The sequence below is a fragment of the Petromyzon marinus genome, unplaced genomic scaffold (assembly GCF_048934315.1).
Source record: "Petromyzon marinus isolate PM22_M1 ecotype Great Lakes invasive population unplaced genomic scaffold, UKy_Petmar_22M1.pri1.0 PM_G_Scaffold_173, whole genome shotgun sequence".
Taxonomy (NCBI): Eukaryota; Metazoa; Chordata; class Hyperoartia; order Petromyzontiformes; family Petromyzontidae; genus Petromyzon; species Petromyzon marinus.
Window position 1 is genome coordinate 87,319 of NW_027422732.1, and position 19,276 is coordinate 106,594.

Genomic DNA, 19,276 nt, shown 5'->3' on the forward strand with positions numbered 1-19,276 from the left:
TATTGTAGAGTTGTATTAGAAATCGATTGCTCATTGAATTGCATGAGGAATCGACTTAGCGTCTGAATCAATTCCTTGTCGACTTGTGTTTGGAACCGGTTCGTCGTGTGGAGTTGGATCCGGGTCTCGGGGGTTCAGCATCGCCTGGTGAGTTTGCACTCAACACTCACCACTAGTACACTCACCACTAGTACACTCACCACTAGTACACTCACCACTAGTACACTCACCACTAGTACACTCACCACTCACCACTAGTACACTCACCACTAGTACACGCACCACTAGTACACTCACCACTCACCACTAGTACACTCACCACTAGTACACTCACCACTAGTACACTCACCATTCACCACTACTCACCACTAGTACACTCACCACTAGTACACTCACCACTAGTACACTCACCACTCACCACTAGTACACTTACCACTACTCACCACTAGTGCACTCACCACTACTCACCACTCACCACTACTCACCACTAGTACACTCACCACTAGTACACTCACCACTACTCACCACTCACCACTAGTACACTCACCACTAGTACACTCACCACTACTCACCACTAGTCCACTCATCACTCACCACTAGTACACTCACCACTAGTACACTCAACACTCACCACTACTCACCACTCACCACTACTCACCACTCACCACTAGTACACTCACCACTAGTATACTCACCACTAGTACACTCACCACTACTCACCACTACTCTCCACTCACCACTAGTACACTCACCACTAGTACACTCACCACTACTCACCACTCACCACTAGTACACTCACCACTCACCACTAGTACACTCACCACTAGTACACTCACCACTACTCACCACCAGTACACTCACCACTAGTACACTCACCACTACTCACCACTAGTACACTCACCACTAGTACACTCACCACTCACCACTAGTACACTCACCACTAGTACACTCACCACTCCCCCACTCCCCCTCCCTCCCCCCCAGGACGAGGGACTTTGTCACCACCATGGCCAACACGGCCTTCCTGTCTCACGTTCCGCACCCTGCCCCTGCTGTTGCTGCCCCTGCTGTCCCTGCTGCCCCTGCTGCTGCTGCCCCTGCTGTTGCTGCCCCTGCTGTCCCTGCTGCTGTCCCTGCTGCCCCTGCTGTCCCTGCTGCTGCCCTTGCTGCTGTCCCTGCTGCTGCTGCCCCTGCTGCTGTTGCTGCCCCTGCTGTCGTCCCTGCTGCTGTCCCTACTGCCCCTGCTGTCCCTGCTGCTGCTGCCCCTGCTGTCCCTGCTGCCCCTGCTGCTGCTGCTGTCCCTGCTGCTGCTGCCCCTGCTGCTGTTGCTGCCCCTGCTGTCCCTGCTGCTGTCCCTGCTGCTGCCCCTGCTGCCCCTGCTGCTGCTGCCCCTGCTGTCCCTGCTGTTGCTGTCCCTGCTGCTGCTGCTGTCCCTGCTGTTGCTGTCCCTGCTGCTGCTGCCCCTGCTGTCCCTGCTGCTGTCCCTGCTGCTGCTGTCCCTGCTGTCCCTGCTGCTGCCCCTGCTGCTGCTGCCCCTGCTGTCCCTGCTGCCCCTGCCGCCGCTGCCCCTGCTGCTACTGCTCGTACTGCTGCTGCTGCTGTCCCTGCTGCTGTCCCTGCTGTCCCCGCTGCCCCTGCTGCTGCTGCCGCACTGCCGCTTGGCTCCCTGCTGTGCCGCTGGTGGCTCGGCTTCCTGGGCGCTCTCAGACGCTGCTGCTGCTGCTGCTGCACCACCACCAACACCACCGCCGCTGGCTGTGGTGTTGGTGGCGGTGGTGGCGGTGGTGTTGGTGGTGTTGGTGGGGGTGGTGTTGGTGGTGTTGGTGGTGTCGGTGGTGGTGTTGTCGGTGGTGGTGTTGGTGGCGGTGGTGGTGTTGGTGGTGGTGGGGGTAGTGGTGTTGGTGGTGGTGGTGTTGGTGGTGGTGGTGTTGGTGGTGGTGGGGGTGGTGGTGTTGGTGGTGGTGGTGTTGGTGGTGGTGGGGGTGGTGTTGGTGGTGGTGGCGGTAGTGGTGGTGTTGGTGGTTGCGGTGGTGGCGGTGGTGGGGGTGGTGTTGGTGGTGGTGGCGGTAGTGGTGGTGTTGGTGGTTGCGGTGGTGGCGGTGGTGGTGGTGGTGGTGGCGTTGGTGGGGGTGGTGGCCGTGGTGTTGGTGGTGGTGGGGGTAGTGGTGTTGGTGGTGGTGTTGGTGGTGGTGGGGGTGGTGGTGTTGGTGGTGGTGGTGTTGGTGGTTGCGGTGGTGGCGGTGGTGGTGGCGTTGGTGGGGGTGGTGGCCGTGGTGTTGGTGGTGGTGGGGGTGGTGTTGGTGGTGGTGGTGGTGGCGGTGGTGGTGGTGGCGGTGGTGGTGGTGGCGGTGGTGGTGGTGGCGGTGGTGGCGGTGGTGGTTGCGAGCAACCCGAGAAGTGGGCGGTGGCGGTGGTGAGGGCGGCTGGGACGCTGCGCTCACTCCTCACGCTGCTCACTGACCGTGAAGACGACGACCAGGTGAGACCATGGGTGGGGCGCACAAGGATATGTGTCGGTGTGTGTGTAGGTCGACTCAGCCTCAAATGAGTACCTGGAGCGATGTGTAAACATCGCCGCTAGGGAGACAAAGGCGGCCGGGCATGGTGCTGGCCACCCACCCCCTTGTGTGCCGTGCCGGCCTTTAAAGGCGCTCGCTAACAGCACTTGCCCCTACAGTCTGTTAAGGCTATACGGGGGATCTTTGTCTGTGCGCGGCACGGGCTAGAGAAGAGATGGAGTGACGTGGTACAAGAGGATGTGGAGCTGAGTGGACTTGCCGATGACTGGTACCAGCGGTGTCAAGATCGGCCTCTGTGGAGTAGGCTCGTGAAGGACGCTACTGGGCAGTTGGATGCAGTCGCCCTCCAGCAACAACGGAGGGCGGAGGAGCGACACTCACAACAATGAGCGGAGCGCCGGGTTGCTAAAGCACAGCAAGTTGGCACAGTAGGGGGCACGCGTGGTGCATCAGCCAGTCGTCTCGGTCATATCAGTCATTCGATCCGTGGCACCTGGGTCTGCCTCGTGACCTCCTGCCAGCGGGCGTTCGACACTTCACCTGGCCTCAAGGTGCACATGGCCTGGCACAAGCGTCGTGGTGACGTCACCGCCACTTAGTGGTGAATGGCGGTTGTTGTTGTTGTTGCGTCTCTTCCAGAAACAACACAAAGCCACTACGGATGGCCATGTGTAATTTTCGAATGCTCACTGCGGAGGAGAGGCTGCCACTCCTCTGTCGGGAGCTGGACCGGTACCGCCTGGATCTCTGTGGTATTCAGGAGGTCCGGTGGACTGGCTCTGGCTCCTGCCACCATGAGGGGTGGACAGTCCTATACTCGGGGCAGGAGACTGCCAAACAACAGGGAGTGGCTCTTCTTCTGAAGAAAAGAATGAAGGGGACGTGGGAGCGTGGCGGTGAGGCGTGGGAAGCTGTAAGCCCCAGGCTACTTTGGGCTCGCCTTTCCATTAACCGGAGGCGAGGAGTGGTGGTCATGGTTACTTATGCCCCCACTGAAGACGAACATCCGTGGAGGGATGCAGGCAAGGCTGATGAGTCAGGTGCCTTCTATGACCTCCTGTCACAGGTGCTAGCTAATGTGGCCCCTCGGGATAGAGTCATCCTGTTGGGTGACTTTAATGCCCGAGTTGGTCATGATGCTGGTACCTGGTCTGGAGTGATTGGAAGGCATGGGCCAGATCATGTCAATAACAACGGTAGGAGGCTGCTAGATTTTTGTGCAGCCCATGGGCTTGTAATTACCAACACGCTGTTCCGGCATCGGCGCATCCATACAACATCATGGATGCATGCCGGGTCAAAGCAAGAACATCTGCTGAACTACGCAGTGACGGAACAGTGGATGCAGGCCCATGTCCTTGACACCAGCTGATCTACCCTCTGACCATCGACTAGTCATCTGTAAGATGCGTCTGCCATTCTTACACACCGGTGGTGGGTGTACAGTCAGGACACCATTCAAACCTAAGGTAGCCTGGTCTCAGCTAGCTGATGAATGTTGCAAGCAAGAATTTCATCATCGCTTGCGGCTGGGGTTGGCATCGTCCCCCACTCCTCCAGATGTCGAGGGTAAATGGGACAGGTTTAGGACTGTGACTCAGGCAGCTGCAATGGCTGCTTTGGGTACGCGGTCCAGACCTCCCCAGAGACCCTAGCTGACCGAGGAGGTGTTCAAGCTGGCTGAGAAAAAGTGACAGGCCTACTCTCATCGGATACAGCATCCCAAGTCGGAGAATGAGGAGGCTTACCGCAGCCTTCGCTTGGAGGTTCGGAGAGCCGTGAGGCGCTGCAAGGATGGGTGATGGTGGTGGGTTGCTGAGGAGATGGAATCTGCCTCAATGGCCCGCGATCACAAATCCCTATTTAATTCCATCAGAAAAGTAACCTGCATCGCCACACCTATTACCATCATTAGGGGGAAAAAGGGTGATACAATTTCCGATCCCCAGGAACAGGTTTGCAGATTTGCTGAGCATTTCTGTGAATTCCTGGGGGAGGGGAAATCCCTCCACATGGAAAACATCGTGGGACAAAGTGGGGATGACCCTGCTGAGGCTGCTGTGCCTCAAATATTGAAAGAGGAAGTCACCCCCTGTGAGTGGTTGTCTGAGGTGCCATCTGTTGAGGAAGTACTGAAGGCGATCCAGAGTCTGAGACCAGGAAAGGCACCGGGCAGAGATGATCTCCCAAGCAAAATGCTGAAGGAGGGTGGCGTTTGTGCACAGACTGCCCTACATGACATAACAACAGTCTGGACCATTGGACCGGTTCCGCAGGACTGGAAGGATGCCCTGGTGGTCCCCATCTTTAAGAAGGGAGACTGCACAGACTGTAACAACTACAGGGGCATCGCATTCCTCAGTGTGCCGGGAAAGGTCCTGGCAAGGATTATTCAACATCGCCTTGCCAGGCACTCTGAGGAGAGGCTTGCGGAGCCCCAATGCGGTTTCAGGAAGGGGCAGTCCTGCAGAGATAACATTTTCTGTCCGTTTGTTACAGCAGAGGTGTAGGGAATTCCAACAAGACCTACATCTCTGCTTTATTGACCTGATCAAGGCCTATGATACCATCAGTAGGCCTGGGCTCTGGGTTGTTCTTCGTGCTTTCGGAGTCCCTGACCCGCTGCTCACGATCATTAAGGACCTTCATGATGGTGAGCGGGCCCGGGTAAAACTACGTGGCCGGGAGTCGGAGCCATTCCCTGTTCACCTTGGGGTGCGACAGGGATTTCCTCTGGCTCCCACATTATTTAACATCTATTTCGACCACGTAGTTCGTGAAGCCTTCAGTAGCTCTACCGGAGGAATTTCCATCTGGTACAGATACAATGGGAGGCTGATCAATGCCCGGGTGCGGTCAAGGGATGGCTCCCTATTGGTCAACCACGTTATGTATGCCAATGACCTGATAATTGCGGCTCATTTTGTACCATCGGGCACTCCAACCCCACAACTCCCAATCGGTGATGGGGCAGTTGTGGAGAGAGTGGAGAGTTTCCCATACCTGGGCAGTGTGCTCATGGCCGGATCCGGTTTAACAGCAGAGGTCTCACTCCGAATCAGTCGAGTGGCATCTTTTCATTGGTTGCGTAATGCTGTGTGGAAACTACCTGGTCTGTCGCTCCGCACGAAGCTTCGGGTCTTCTCGGCCACAGTCATTCCCTCCCTTCTTTACGCTTGCGAAACGTGGACCCCCCTAATTGGAAATCTTCGCCGGTTAGAAATATTTAGGCTAGCCTGCCTACGATTAATCCTGGGTTTTACCAGGCTGGATTGTGTGAGGAGCTCACAAATCCTCGAAAGATCTGGACAAAGTCCCATCGGTGAGCTCCTCCGGCAGGCAAGGCTGCATCGGCTGGGCCATGTAGCCCGCATGCCCAATCACCGCATGCCCAAACAGCCTTTAATTGGCCGGATCGAGGGGGCTAAATGGGTGCGGCACGGGCTAGAGAAGAGATGAAGTGATGTGGTACAGGAGGATGTGGAGCTGAGTGGACTTCCCGATGACTGGTACCAGCGGTGTAAAAATCGGCCTCTGTGGAGGAGGCTCGTGAAGGACACTACTGGGCAGTTGGAGGCAGTCGCCCTCCAACAACAACGGAGGACGGAGGAGCGACGCTCACAACAACGAGTGGAGCGCCGGGTGACTAAAGTACAGCAGGTTGGCACAGGAGGGGGCACAGGCGGTGCATCAGCCAGTCATCTCAGTCAGTCGACCCGTGGCACCTGGGTCTGTCCCTTGACCTTCTGCCAGCGGGTGTTCGACACTTCACGTGGCCTCAAGGTGCACATAGCCTGGCACAAGCGTCCTGGTGACATCACCGCCACTTGGTGGCGTATGGCGGTTGTTGTTGTTTGTGCATCTCCTCATCTCCCCGTGCCCCCACAGGTGCGTGCGTATGCATGCGAGGTGTTGCAAGTCCTCAGCTCCAACCATGTTGGCGCATTGGCCCTTTGCAACAATGGAGGCATCGCGGCCTTCGCCAGCCTGCTGGGACGCACTCACAACCCTCACACCCTGGAGAAGATCACCGGTAGCAACCCACCCACACTCACCACCCACTCTCGCCACCCGCACTCACCACCCACGCTCACCACCCACTCTCGCCACCCACACTCACCACTCACCACCCACGATCACCACCCACACTCACCACTCACACTCACCACCCACCCACCCTCGCCACCCCTACCCCAGGCACGCTGTGGAACCTGTCGTGCCACGAGCCTCTGAGGGCTGCGCTGGTGGAGCTCTGCCTCCCGGCGCTGGTGGAGCTCGTGCTGGTGCCAGAGAGCGGCTGGAGGAGCAACGTTGGAGACAAACCCTCCTCACCGTCCTCACCCAGCTCGCCCGTCTCACCCTCCTCACTCAGCTCGCCCGCCTCGCCTTCCGCGGCGTTCTGCAACGCCTTGGCGTGCCTGCGGTAAGGCGCGCCGAGACAGACGTGACGGGGACGTCGCGGTGGACGCGACGGGAATGTCGCGGTTGACGTGACGGGGACGTCAGGGTTCACGTCACGGCGGTGACGTTGCAGGGAGTTGAGCTCGGCAGACCCGGACAGGCGACTGAGCATGCGGCAGTGCGAGGGGCTGGTGGACTGCGTGCTGCACTTCATCCGCTCGGCACTCAAAGGGCACAACATCGAGACTCAGGTGACACCCACACCAAGATGGGTAGTGGTAAAGTAGTGGTTAGCGCTACGAACCCGGCGACCCGGGTTCAATTCCCACTCGTGGCCAACACCGGTGAAGATTATCTGAAATGGTCCTGGGCCTCCCCTAGGTGTACTCAGCCTCAAATGAGTACCTTGGGTGGTGTGTAAACATCGCCACTGGGCAGACAAAGGTGGTCGGGCGTTGTGCTTGCCACCAACCCCCTCGTGTGCCGTTCCGGCCTCTTCATAGGTGCTCGCTAACAGCACTTGCCCCTACAGTCTGTTGAGGCTATATGGAGGGTCTTTGTTTATGTATGTGTATGTATGTACACGTGTGTGGATGTATGTGTGTGTGTATGTATGTCCGTGTGTGTGTATTGTCCGGCAAAAACAACCCCCTACCTCCTCGAGGTGCCGGACGGCAATGTTGTGGTGGGCAGTGCCGTGGGGGGAGGGCCAATTTAGATTGGCCTTTCCCTTCATGGCATTTGTTACCACCACAGCGGCCAAAAGGGGGCTTTGGACCGGTGCGAGGGACTGGTAACCCCTCCACTTTCAATTAACTACCACTAAAATACGAGGTAATGCATTTATTAAGTTTGTGCCGGAGGCACCAGGGGTACGGGCGTCTATGACGTCTCCTGGCCAAACCCCATTTGGCGGAGCGAGGAGATTGAATCTTTATCCTCGGGGCTTCTCCAGGAACAACAAAAAGCCTCTACGGATGGCCACGTGGAATGTTCGAACGCTCACTGCGGAGGAGAGGCTTCCATTCTTTTGTTGGGAGCTGGACCGGTACCGCCTGCATCTCTATGGTATTCAGGAGGTCCAGGGGACCGGCTCTGGCTCCTGCCACCATGAGGGGTGGACAGTCCTTTACTCGGGGCAGGAGACTGCCAAACAACAGGGAGTGGCTCTTCTTCTGAACAAAAGAATGAAGGGGGCGTGGGAGTGTGGCGGTCAGGTGTGGGATGCTGTAATCCCCAGGCTACTTTGGGCTCGCCTTCTCATCAACCAGAGGCAAGGAGTGGTGGTCGTGGTTATGTATGCCCCCACTGAAGACGAACATCTGGAAGGATGCAGGCAAGGCCGATGAGTCAGATGGCTTCTATGACCTCCTGTCAAAGATACTGGCTAAAGTGGCCCCTCGGGATAGAGTCATCTTGTTGGGTGACTTCAATGCCCGAGTTGGTCATGATGCTAGCACCTGGTCTGGAGTGATTGGAGGGCATGGGCCAGATCAGCTCAATAACAACGGTAAGAGGCTGATAGATTTTTGTGCAGCTCATGGGCTTGTAATTACCAACACGCTGTTCCGGCATCGGCACATCCACACAACATCATGGATGCATGCCAGGTCCAAGTGTAACGAGTTCAACTGAGTCGCAGACCTTGTCTTGGGACCAACACTTTATTCAGAAACTCAACGTAGCATAACACAACCTACACTTGGGTGTTGAATGCTCATCTAGCCACGCTACGGCAGAACTAGACACGGTTCGCTATCCCGGCCCAGACCACAAGCTGGGTCCCGGACCACGTGGCTAGAGGCTTCTTCAACCCGACGTGGATCTTCATCACCAGTAACACGAAGAACCCCGAGCCCCTCCCGGGGCCCCCGTTATATCGGCCTGGGCTGGGGTTGGCTCCGCCCCTCGCCCCGCCCACCTTCCAGATCTCTCCGGCTCTTTCCCGAAGGCTCCCCGAGAGCTCTGCTATACCACGTGACCGCCCAGCGGCCCCCGTTCACTGGAGGCCCCCCTCCAATATCACCCGGTTACGTGTCGGCAGGCCAACCAGCGTATCATGCCCCAACGTAACCCTGGCTGGCTGACACTCCCTCTCGCTCCCTCACCGGGAGCCCGCACCGCACACCGCACATGGTGCCTCCACGCTGCACAGCGCTCACCCAAGCCCCGTGAGGGCTGGTACTTTGCCCAGTAAGCGGACTACACATAATGCCAAGACATTATCCGCTGCGGTTTCGTAAGCCCGGCACCACACAGTGACAATCACAGTCACTACACAAGCAAGACCATCTGCTGGACTACATTGTGATGGAACAGTGGATGCGGGCCCATGTCCTTGACACCAGGAGCTGATCTGCCCACTGACCATCGACTTGGCATCTTTAAGATGCGCCTGGCATTCTTCCACTCCGGTGGTGGGTGTACACCCAGGACCCCATTCAAACCCATAGTGGCATGGTCTCAGCTAGCTGATTAAAATTTCAAGCGAGAATTTAATCATCGCTTGCAGCTGGGGTTGGCATCATCCCAAACCTCCTCATGTCGAGGGGAAATGGGCGAGGTTTAGGACTGTGGCTTATGCAGCTGCAATGGCTTCTTTGGGTACACGGTCCAGACCTCCTCAGAGACCCTGGCTGACAAAGGAGGTGTTCAGGCTGGCTGAGAAAAAGCGACAGGCCCACTCTCATCATCTACAACATCCCATGTCAGAGAATGAGGAGGCTTACCGCAGCCTTCACTCGGAGGTTCGTAGAGCCGTGAGGCGCCTTAAGGATGGTTGGTGGTTGCAGGTTGCTGAGGAGATGAAGTCTGCCCCAATGGCCTGTGATCACAAATTCCTATTTAACTCCATCAAAAAAGTAACCTGCAGCGCCACACCTATTACCATCATTAGGAGAAAGAACGGTGATCCAATCTCCGACCCCCAAGAACAGGTTTGCAGATTTGCTGAGCATTTTTGGGAGGTCCTGGGGGAGGGGAAATCCCCCAACCTGGAAAACATCGTGGCACAAAGTGAGGATGACCCTGCTGAGGCTGCTGTGCCTCATAGAAGAGGAAGTCACCCCCTGTGAGTGGCTGGCTGAGGTGCCATCTGTTGAAGAAGTACTGAAGGCGATCCGGAGTCTGAGACCAGGAAAGGCACTGGGTAGAGATGATCTCCCAAGCAAAATGCTGAGGGAGGGTGGCGTTTGTGCACAGACTGCCCTATATGACATCATAACAGCAGTCTGGACCACTGGACGGGTTCCGCAGGATTGGAAGGATGCCCTGGTGGTCCCCCTCTTTAAGAAGGGGGAACGCACAGACTGTAACAACTACAGGGGCATCTCATGCCTCAGTGTGCCGGGAAAGGTCCTGGCAAGGATTATTCAACATCGCCTTGCCAGGCACGCTGAGGCGAGGCTTGCAGAGCCCCATTGCGGTTTCAGGAAAGGGCGGTCCTGCAAAGATGCCATATTTTCTATCCGTCTGCTACAGCAGAAGTGTAGGAAATTCCACATCTCCGCTTTTTTGACCTGCTCAAGGCCTATGATACCATCAGTAGGCCTCGGCTCTGGGTTGTTCTTAGTGCTTTCGGAGTCCCTAACCCTCTGCTCATGATCATTAAGGACCTTCATGATGGTGAGCGGGCCCGGGTAGAACTTTGTGGCCGGGGTGCGACAGTGATGTCCTCTGGCTCCCACATTATTTAACATCTATTTTGACCACGTAGTTCGTGAAGCCTTCAATAGCTGTACCGGGGGAATCTCCATTTGGTACAGATATAAGGGAGGCTGATCGATGCCCAGGTGCAGTCAAGGGATGGCTCCCTATTGCTCAACCACGTTATGTATGCCGATGATTTGGTAATTGCTGCTCATTCAGAGGAGGAATTGGATATGCTGGCTGCTGAGACTGGAGCGTGCCACTAAGAGATGGGGCCTTACCATCACCCCCACCAAAACTAAGCACCTGCCTGGGTATTTTGTACCATCGGACACTCCACCCCCACAACTCCCAATCGGTGATGGGGCAGTTGTGGAGAGAGTGGAGAGATTCCCATATTTATTTTTTACCTACGTGACTTTACCGAATAGAACCAAAAGTATGAGTTTGCCATACCTGGGCAGTGTGCTTATGACCGGCTCCAGTTTAACAGCAGAGGTCTCACTCCGAATCAGTCGAGCAGCAATATCTTTTCATCGGTTGCGTGACGCTGTGTGGAAGCTACCTGGTCTATCGCTCCGCACTAAGCTTCAGGTCTTCTCGGCCACGGTCATTCCCTCCCTTCTCTACGCTTGCGAAACGTGGACCCCCCTAATGGAACATCTTCACCGGTTAGAAACAGTTAGGCTGGCCTGCCTACGATCCATCCTGGGTTTAACCAGACTAGATTGTGTGAGGAGCTCACAAATCCTTGAAAGATCTGGGCAAGGTCCCATCGGTGAGCTCCTCCGGCGGGCAAGGCTGCGATGGCTGGGTCATGTAGCCCGCATGCCCAGCCACCGCATGCCGAAACAGCTTTTGCTCGGCCGGATCGAGGGGACTAAACGGGCGCGGCACGGGCTAGAGAAGAGATGGAGTGATGTGGTACAGAAGGACGTGGAGCTGAGTGGACTTGTCGATGACTGGTACCAGCGGTGTCAAGGTCGGTATCTGTGGAGGAGGCTCGTGAAGGACGCTACTGGGCAGTTGGAGGTAGTCGCCCTCCAACAACAACGGAGGGCGGAGGAGCGACGCCAGTCATCTCAGTCAGTCGACCCGTGGCACCTGGGTCTGCCCCATGACCTCCTGCCAGCGATAGTGTAGCGGTTAGCGCGCTGCGCTATGAACCTGGCGACCCGAGTTCGATTCCCGCTCACGGCCAACACCAGTGACGATTATCTGAACTGGTCCCGGGCCTCCCCTAGGTCGACTCAGCCTCAAATGAGTACCTTGTGTGGTGTGTAAACATTGCCACTAGGGAGACAAATGCGGTCGGGCGTGGTGCTGGCCACCCACCCCCTCGTGTACCGTTCCGGCCTTCATAGGTGCTGCTCGCTGACAGCACTTGCCCCTACAGTCTGTTAAGGCTATATGGGGGATCTTTGTCTTTGTATGTGTGTGTATGTGTGTATGTATGTGTGTATGTATGTTCGTGTGTATGTGTGTGTATGTGTGTATGTATGTGTGTATTTGTGTGTATGTGTGTGTGTATGAGTGTGTGTATTTGTGTGTATGTGTGTATGTATGTGTGTATGCGTGCGGGGAGCAGCGGTGTAGTGGTTAGCGCTATGCCACAAGCCCGGCGACCCGAGGACTCCCGCTCACATCCAACCCCGGTGGCGAAAATCTGAACCGGTCCCTGGGCTTCCCCTAGGTCGACTCGGCCTCAAATGAGTACCCGGTGCGGTGCGTAGTAAACATCGCCACCGGGGAGACAAAGGCGGCCGGGCGCGGTGCCGGCCACCCACCCCCTCTTGCGCAACTAACGACACTCGCCCCTACTGTCCGTCACGGGCTACACGGGGGATCTTTGTCTTCGTCTGCCACGGGCTGTCTGTGTGCGCAGGCGGTCGAGGATGCAGTCTGCCTCCTCCAGCAGCTGAGCGTGCACATCCTGTACCACATCCCGGACGTGAAGGGCTCCAGGGTGGGCAGGGTGGGGGGGGGCTGGGGAGAAGCTGCCAGCCGCAGCTTCACCATGAAGAGAGGTGACCCCCCCTTCCACTCCCTCCCCCTCACTCCCTCCCCCCTCACTCCCTCCCCCCTCACTCCCTCCCCCCTCACTCCCCCCCCTCACTCCCTCCCCCCTCACTCCCCCCCCCTCACTCCCCCCCCTCACTCCCTCCCCCCTCACTCCCTCCCCCCTCACTCCCTCCCCCCTCACTCCCTCCCCCCTTACTCCCTCCCCCTCACTCCCTCCCCCCTCACTCCCCCCCCCCCTTACTCCCTCCCCCTCACTCCCTCCCCCCTCACTCCCCCCCCCCTTACTCCCTCCCCCTCACTCCCTCCCCCCCTCACTCCCTCCCCCTCACTCCCTCCCCCCTCACTCCCTCCCCCCTCACTCCCCCCTCACTCCCTCCCCCCTCACTCCCTCCCCCCCTCACTCCCTCCCCCCTATACACGACACTAGTAGTGTATAGGGTAGTGTAGTAGTGTATAGTAGTGTATAGTGTAGTGTAGTTTGTGATAGTGTAGTGTATAGTGTAGTGTAGTTTGTGATAGTGTAGTGTATAGTAGTGTAGTGTATAGTGTGGTGTAGTTTGTGATAGTGTCGTGTAGTTTGTGATAGTGTAGTGTAGTTTGTGATAGTGTAGTGTAGTGTGTTATAGTGTAGTGTAGTTTGTGATAGTGTAGTGTATAGTAGTATAGTGTAGTGCAGGGGTGGGCAAATTTTTTTACTCGCGGGCCACAATGGTTTCTAAAATTTGACAGAGGGGCCGGGCCAGGAACAGATGGATGGAGTGTTTGTGTGAACTAAATATAAATGACGTGTTAAAAATCATTACATGAAAGGATTTGGCCTTTAACAGGTAGCAAAGCGTTTATTTGCAAGGCAGTTTAACAAATCGCACGAATATGAACAATACAAAAACACGTCGTAGCGTGACTGATCAAACATCATGAAAACATCTGAGCCATATACACCACACTCCCGGTCAAAGTGCGCCATCTAATGGGGAAACGGGGGCATTAAAGGGGAAAGGGAACATTTAATTTAATAATAATAATATTTGGACGGCGGGCCGGATTCAAAAGCCCAACGGGCCGTATACAGCCCGGGGGCCGTACTTTGCCCACGTCTGGTGTAGTGTATAGTGTAGTGTATAGTAGTGTAGTGTATAGTAGTGTATAGTAGTGTAGTGTATAGTAGTGTAGTGTATAGTAGTGTATAGTAGTGTAGTGTATAGTAGTGTAGTGTATAGTAGTGTAGTGTATAGTAGTGTAGTGTATAGTAGTGTAGTGTATAGTAGTGTATAGTAGTGTATAGTGTACGGTAGTGTAGTGTATAGTGGTGTAGTGTATGGTAGTGTAGTGTATGGTAGTGTAGTGTATAGTAGTGTAGTGTAAAGTAGTGTAGTGTATAGTGGTGTAGTGTATAGTGGTGTAGTGTATGGTAGTGTAGTGTATAGTAGTGTAGTGTATAGTAGTGTAGTGTATAGTGGTGTAGTGTATGGTAGTGTAGTGTATAGTAGTATAGTGTATAGTAGTGTAGTGTATAGTTGTGTAGTGTATAGTAGTGTAGTGTATAGTAGTGTAGTGTATAGTAGTGTAGTGTATAGTAGTGTAGTGTATAGTAGTGTAGTGTATAGTGTAGTGTATAGTGGTGTAGTGTATGGTAGTGTAGTGTATGGTAGTGTAGTGTATAGTAGTGTAGTGTATAGTAGTGTAGTGTATAGTGGTGTAGTGTATAGTGGTGTAGTGTATGGTAGTGTAGTGTATAGTAGTGTAGTGTATAGTGTAGTGTATAGTTGTGTAGTGTATAGTAGTGTATAGTAGTGTATAGTGTACGGTAGTGTAGTGTATAGTGGTGTAGTGTATGGTAGTGTAGTGTATGGTAGTGTAGTGTATAGTAGTGTAGTGTATAGTAGTGTAGTGTATAGTGGTGTAGTGTATAGTGGTGTAGTGTATGGTAGTGTAGTGTATAGTAGTGTAGTGTATAGTAGTGTAGTGTATAGTGGTGTAGTGTATGGTAGTGTAGTGTATAGTAGTGTAGTGTATAGTGTAGTGTATAGTAGTGTAGTGTATAGTAGTGTATAGTAGTGTATAGTGTACGGTAGTGTAGTGTATAGTGGTGTAGTGTATGGTAGTGTAGTGTATGGTAGTGTAGTGTATAGTAGTGTAGTGTATAGTAGTGTAGTGTATAGTGGTGTAGTGTATAGTGGTGTAGTGTATGGTAGTGTAGTGTATAGTAGTGTAGTGTATAGTAGTGTAGTGTATAGTGGTGTAGTGTATGGTAGTGTAGTGTATAGTAGTGTAGTGTATAGTAGTGTAGTGTATAGTAGTGTAGTGTATAGTAGTGTAGTGTATAGTAGTGTAGTGTATAGTAGTGTAGTGTATAGTGTAGTGTATAGTATAGTGTAGTGTATAGTATAGTGTAGTCTATGGTAGTGTAGTTTGTGATAGTGTAGTGTATAGTGTAGTGTAGTTTGTGATAGTGTAGTGTAGTATAGTGTAGTGTAGTTTGTGATAGTGTAGTGTAGTTTGTTATAGTGTAGTGTAGTTTGTGATAGTGTATAGTATAGTGTATAGTAGTGTAGTGTATAGTGTAGTGTAGTTTGTGATAGTGTGTAGTATAGTGTATAGTAGTGTAGTGTATGGTGTAGTTTTTGATAGTGTGTGGTGTAGTTTTTGATAGTGTGTAGTGTAGTGTATAGTGATAGTGTGTAGTGTAGTGTGGTTTGTGATAGTGTATAGTATAGTGTATAGTAGTGTAGTGTATAGTATATGGTGTAGTTTGTGATAGTGTATAGTATAGTGTATAGTAGTGTGGTGTATAGTGTATGGTGTAGTTTGTGATAGTGTGTAGTGTATAGTAGTGTATGGTAGTGTAGTTTGTGATAGTGTAGGGTATAGTAATGTAGTGTGTAGTAGTGTATAGTAGTGTAGTGTATAGTGTAGTGTATAGTATAGTGTAGTCTATGGTAGTGTAGTTTGTGATAGTGTAGTGTATAGTGTAGTGTAGTTTGTGATAGTGTAGTGTATTATAGTGTAGTGTAGTTTGTAATAGTGTAGTGTAGTTTGTTATAGTGTTGTGTAGTTTGTGATAGTGTATAGTGTAGTGTATAGTAGTGTAGTGTATAGTAGTGTAGTGTATAGTGGTGTAGTGTATGGTAGTGTAGTGTATAGTAGTATAGTGTATAGTAGTGTAGTGTATAGTTGTGTAGTGTATAGTAGTGTAGTGTATAGTAGTGTAGTGTATAGTAGTGTAGTGTATAGTAGTGTAGTGTATAGTAGTGTAGTGTATAGTGTAGTGTATAGTGGTGTAGTGTATGGTAGTGTAGTGTATGGTAGTGTAGTGTATAGTAGTGTAGTGTGTATTAGTGTGTAGTGTATAGTGGTGTAGTGTATAGTGGTGTAGTGTAGTGTAGTGTATAGTAGTGTAGTGTATAGTGTAGTGTATAGTTGTGTAGGTGTATAGTAGTGTATAGTGTACGTAGTGTAGGGTATAGTGGTGTAGTGGTAGGGGTGGGGTGATTCCGGTTTTTCCCCCCCGGGTTGTGTGTAGTGTATAGTGGTGTAGTGTATGGTAGTGTAGTGTATAGTAGTGTAGTGTATAGTGTAGTGTATAGTAGTGTAGTGTATAGTAGTGTATAGTAGTGTATAGTGTACGGTAGTGTAGTGTATAGTGGTGTAGTGTATGGTAGTGTAGTGTATGGTAGTGTAGTGTATAGTAGTGTAGTGTATAGTAGTGTAGTGTATAGTGGTGTAGTGTATAGTGTAGTGTATAGTAGTGTAGTGTATAGTAGTGTATAGTAGTGTATAGTGTACGGTAGTGTAGTGTATAGTGGTGTAGTGTATGGTAGTGTAGTGTATGGTAGTGTAGTGTATAGTAGTGTAGTGTATAGTAGTGTAGTGTATAGTGGTGTGAGGTATTGTGGTGTAGTGTATGGTAGTGTAGTGTATAGTAGTGTAGTGTATAGTGTAGTGTATAGTAGTGTAGTGTATAGTATAGTGTAGTCTATGGTAGTGTAGTTTGTGATAGTGTAGTGTATAGTGTAGTGTAGTTTGTGATAGTGTAGTGTAGTATAGTGTAGTGTAGTTTGTGATAGTGTAGTGTAGTTTGTTATAGTGTAGTGTAGTTTGTGATAGTGTATAGTATAGTGTATAGTAGTGTAGTGTATAGTGTAGTGTAGTTTGTGATAGTGTGTAGTATAGTGTATAGTAGTGTAGTGTATGGTGTAGTTTTTGATAGTGTGTGGTGTAGTTTTTGATAGTGTGTAGTGTAGTGTATAGTGATAGTGTGTAGTGTAGTGTGGTTTGTGATAGTGTATAGTATAGTGTATAGTAGTGTAGTGTATAGTATATGGTGTAGTTTGTGATAGTGTATAGTATAGTGTATAGTAGTGTGGTGTATAGTGTATGGTGTAGTTTGTGATAGTGTGTAGTGTATAGTAGTGTATGGTAGTGTAGTTTGTGATAGTGTAGGGTATAGTAATGTAGTGTGTAGTAGTGTATAGTAGTGTAGTGTATAGTGTAGTGTATAGTATAGTGTAGTCTATGGTAGTGTAGTTTGTGATAGTGTAGTGTATAGTGTAGTGTAGTTTGTGATAGTGTACTGTATTATAGTGTAGTGTAGTTTGTAATAGTGTAGTGTAGTTTGTTATAGTGTTGTGTAGTTTGTGATAGTGTATAGTGTAGTGTATATAGTAGTGTAGTGTATAGTAGTGTAGTGTATAGTGGTGTAGTGTATGGTAGTGTAGTGTATAGTAGTATAGTGTATAGTAGTGTAGTGTATAGTTGCGTAGTGTATAGTAGTGTAGTGTATAGTAATGTAGTGTATAGTAGTGTAGTGTATAGTAGTGTAGTGTATAGTAGTGTAGTGTATAGTGTAGTGTAGTGTATAGTGGTGTAGTGTATGGTAGTGTAGTGTATGGTAGTGTAGTGTATAGTAGTGTAGTGTATAGTAGTGTAGTGTATAGTGGTGTAGTGTATAGTGGTGTAGTGTATGGTAGTGTAGTGTATAGTAGTGTAGTGTATAGTGTAGTGTATAGTTGTGTAGTGTATAGTAGTGTATAGTAGTGTATAGTGTACGATAGTGTAGTGTATAGTGGTGTAGTGTATGGTAGTGTAGTGTATGGTAGTGTAGTGTATAGTAGTGTAGTGTATAGTAGTGTAGTGTATAGTGGTGTAGTGTATAGTGGTGTAGTGTATGGTAGTGTAGTGTATAGTAGTGTAGTGTATAGTAGTGTAGTGTATAGTGGTGTAGTGTATGGTAGTGTAGTGTATAGTAGTGTAGTGTATAGTGCAGTGTATAGTAGTGTATAGTAGTGTATAGTGTACGGTAGTGTAGTGTATAGTGGTGTAGTGTATGGTAGTGTAGTGTATGGTAGTGTAGTGTATAGTAGTGTAGTGTATAGTAGTGTAGTGTATAGTGGTGTAGTGTATAGTGTAGTGTATAGTAGTGTAGTGTATAGTAGTGTATAGTAGTGTATAGTGTACGGTAGTGTAGTGTATAGTGGTGTAGTGTATGGTAGTGTAGTGTATGGTAGTGTAGTGTATAGTAGTGTAGTGTATAGTAGTGTAGTGTATAGTGGTGTAGTGTATAGTGGTGTAGTGTATGGTAGTGTAGTGTATAGTAGTGTAGTGTATAGTAGTGTAGTGTATAGTGGTGTAGTGTATGGTAGTGTAGTGTATAGTAGTGTAGTGTATAGTGTAGTGTATAGTAGTGTAGTGTATAGTAGTGTATAGTAGTGTATAGTGTACGGTAGTGTAGTGTATAGTGGTGTAGTGTATGGTAGTGTAGTGTATGGTAGTGTAGTGTATAGTAGTGTAGTGTATAGTAGTGTAGTGTATAGTGGTGTAGTGTATAGTGGTGTAGTGTATGGTAGTGTAGTGTATAGTAGTGTAGTGTATAGTGGTGTAGTGTATGGTAGTGTAGTGTATAGTAGTGTAGTGTATAGTAGTGTAGTGTATAGTAGTGTAGTGTATAGTAGTGTAGTGTATAGTAGTGTAGTGTATAGTAGTGTAGTGTATAGTGTAGTGTATAGTATAGTGTAGTGTATAGTATAGTGTAGTCTATGGTAGTGTAGTTTGTGATAGTGTAGTGTATAGTGTAGTGTAGTTTGTGATAGTGTAGTGTAGTATAGTGTAGTGTAGTTTGTGATAGTGTAGTGTAGTTTGTTATAGTGTAGTGTAGTTTGTGATAGTGTATAGTATAGTGTATAGTAGTGTAGTGTATAGTGTAGTGTAGTTTGTGATAGTGTGTAGTATAGTGTATAGTAGTGTAGTGTATGGTGTAGTTTTTGATAGTGTGTGGTGTAGTTTTTGATAGTGTGTAGTGTAGTGTATAGTGATAGTGTGTAGTGTAGTGTGGTTTGTGATAGTGTATAGTATAGTGTATAGTAGTGTAGTGTATAGTATATGGTGTAGTTTGTGATAGTGTATAGTATAGTGTATAGTAGTGTGGTGTATAGTGTATGGTGTAGTTTGTGATAGTGTGTAGTGTATAGTAGTGTATGGTAGTGTAGTTTGTGATAGTGTAGGGTATAGTAATGTAGTGTGTAGTAGTGTATAGTAGTGTAGTGTATAGTGTAGTGTATAGTATAGTGTAGTCTATGGTAGTGTAGTTTGTGATAGTGTAGTGTATAGTGTAGTGTAGTTTGTGATAGTGTAGTGTATTATAGTGTAGTGTAGTTTGTAATAGTGTAGTGTAGTTTGTTATAGTGTTG

The 19,276-nt window shown here is 50.4% G+C and overlaps 1 protein-coding gene across 1 annotated transcript in view; it reads left to right on the forward strand.

Moving 5' to 3' along the window:
- Positions 1-2,323: 2,323 nt before the first annotated feature.
- LOC142911197 (catenin delta-2-like) overlaps positions 2,324-19,276 on the forward strand; it is a 29,866-nt gene continuing 12,913 nt past the window's right edge. Inside the window, exons 1-5 of the mRNA XM_076060298.1 lie at positions 2,324-2,479; positions 6,408-6,552; positions 6,717-6,942; positions 7,054-7,171; positions 12,454-12,595. Of these exons, the coding sequence (XP_075916413.1) occupies positions 7,091-7,171; positions 12,454-12,595 (223 nt within the window). The 5' untranslated portion in view covers positions 2,324-2,479; positions 6,408-6,552; positions 6,717-6,942; positions 7,054-7,090. The remainder of the gene's footprint in view (positions 2,480-6,407; positions 6,553-6,716; positions 6,943-7,053; positions 7,172-12,453; positions 12,596-19,276) is intronic.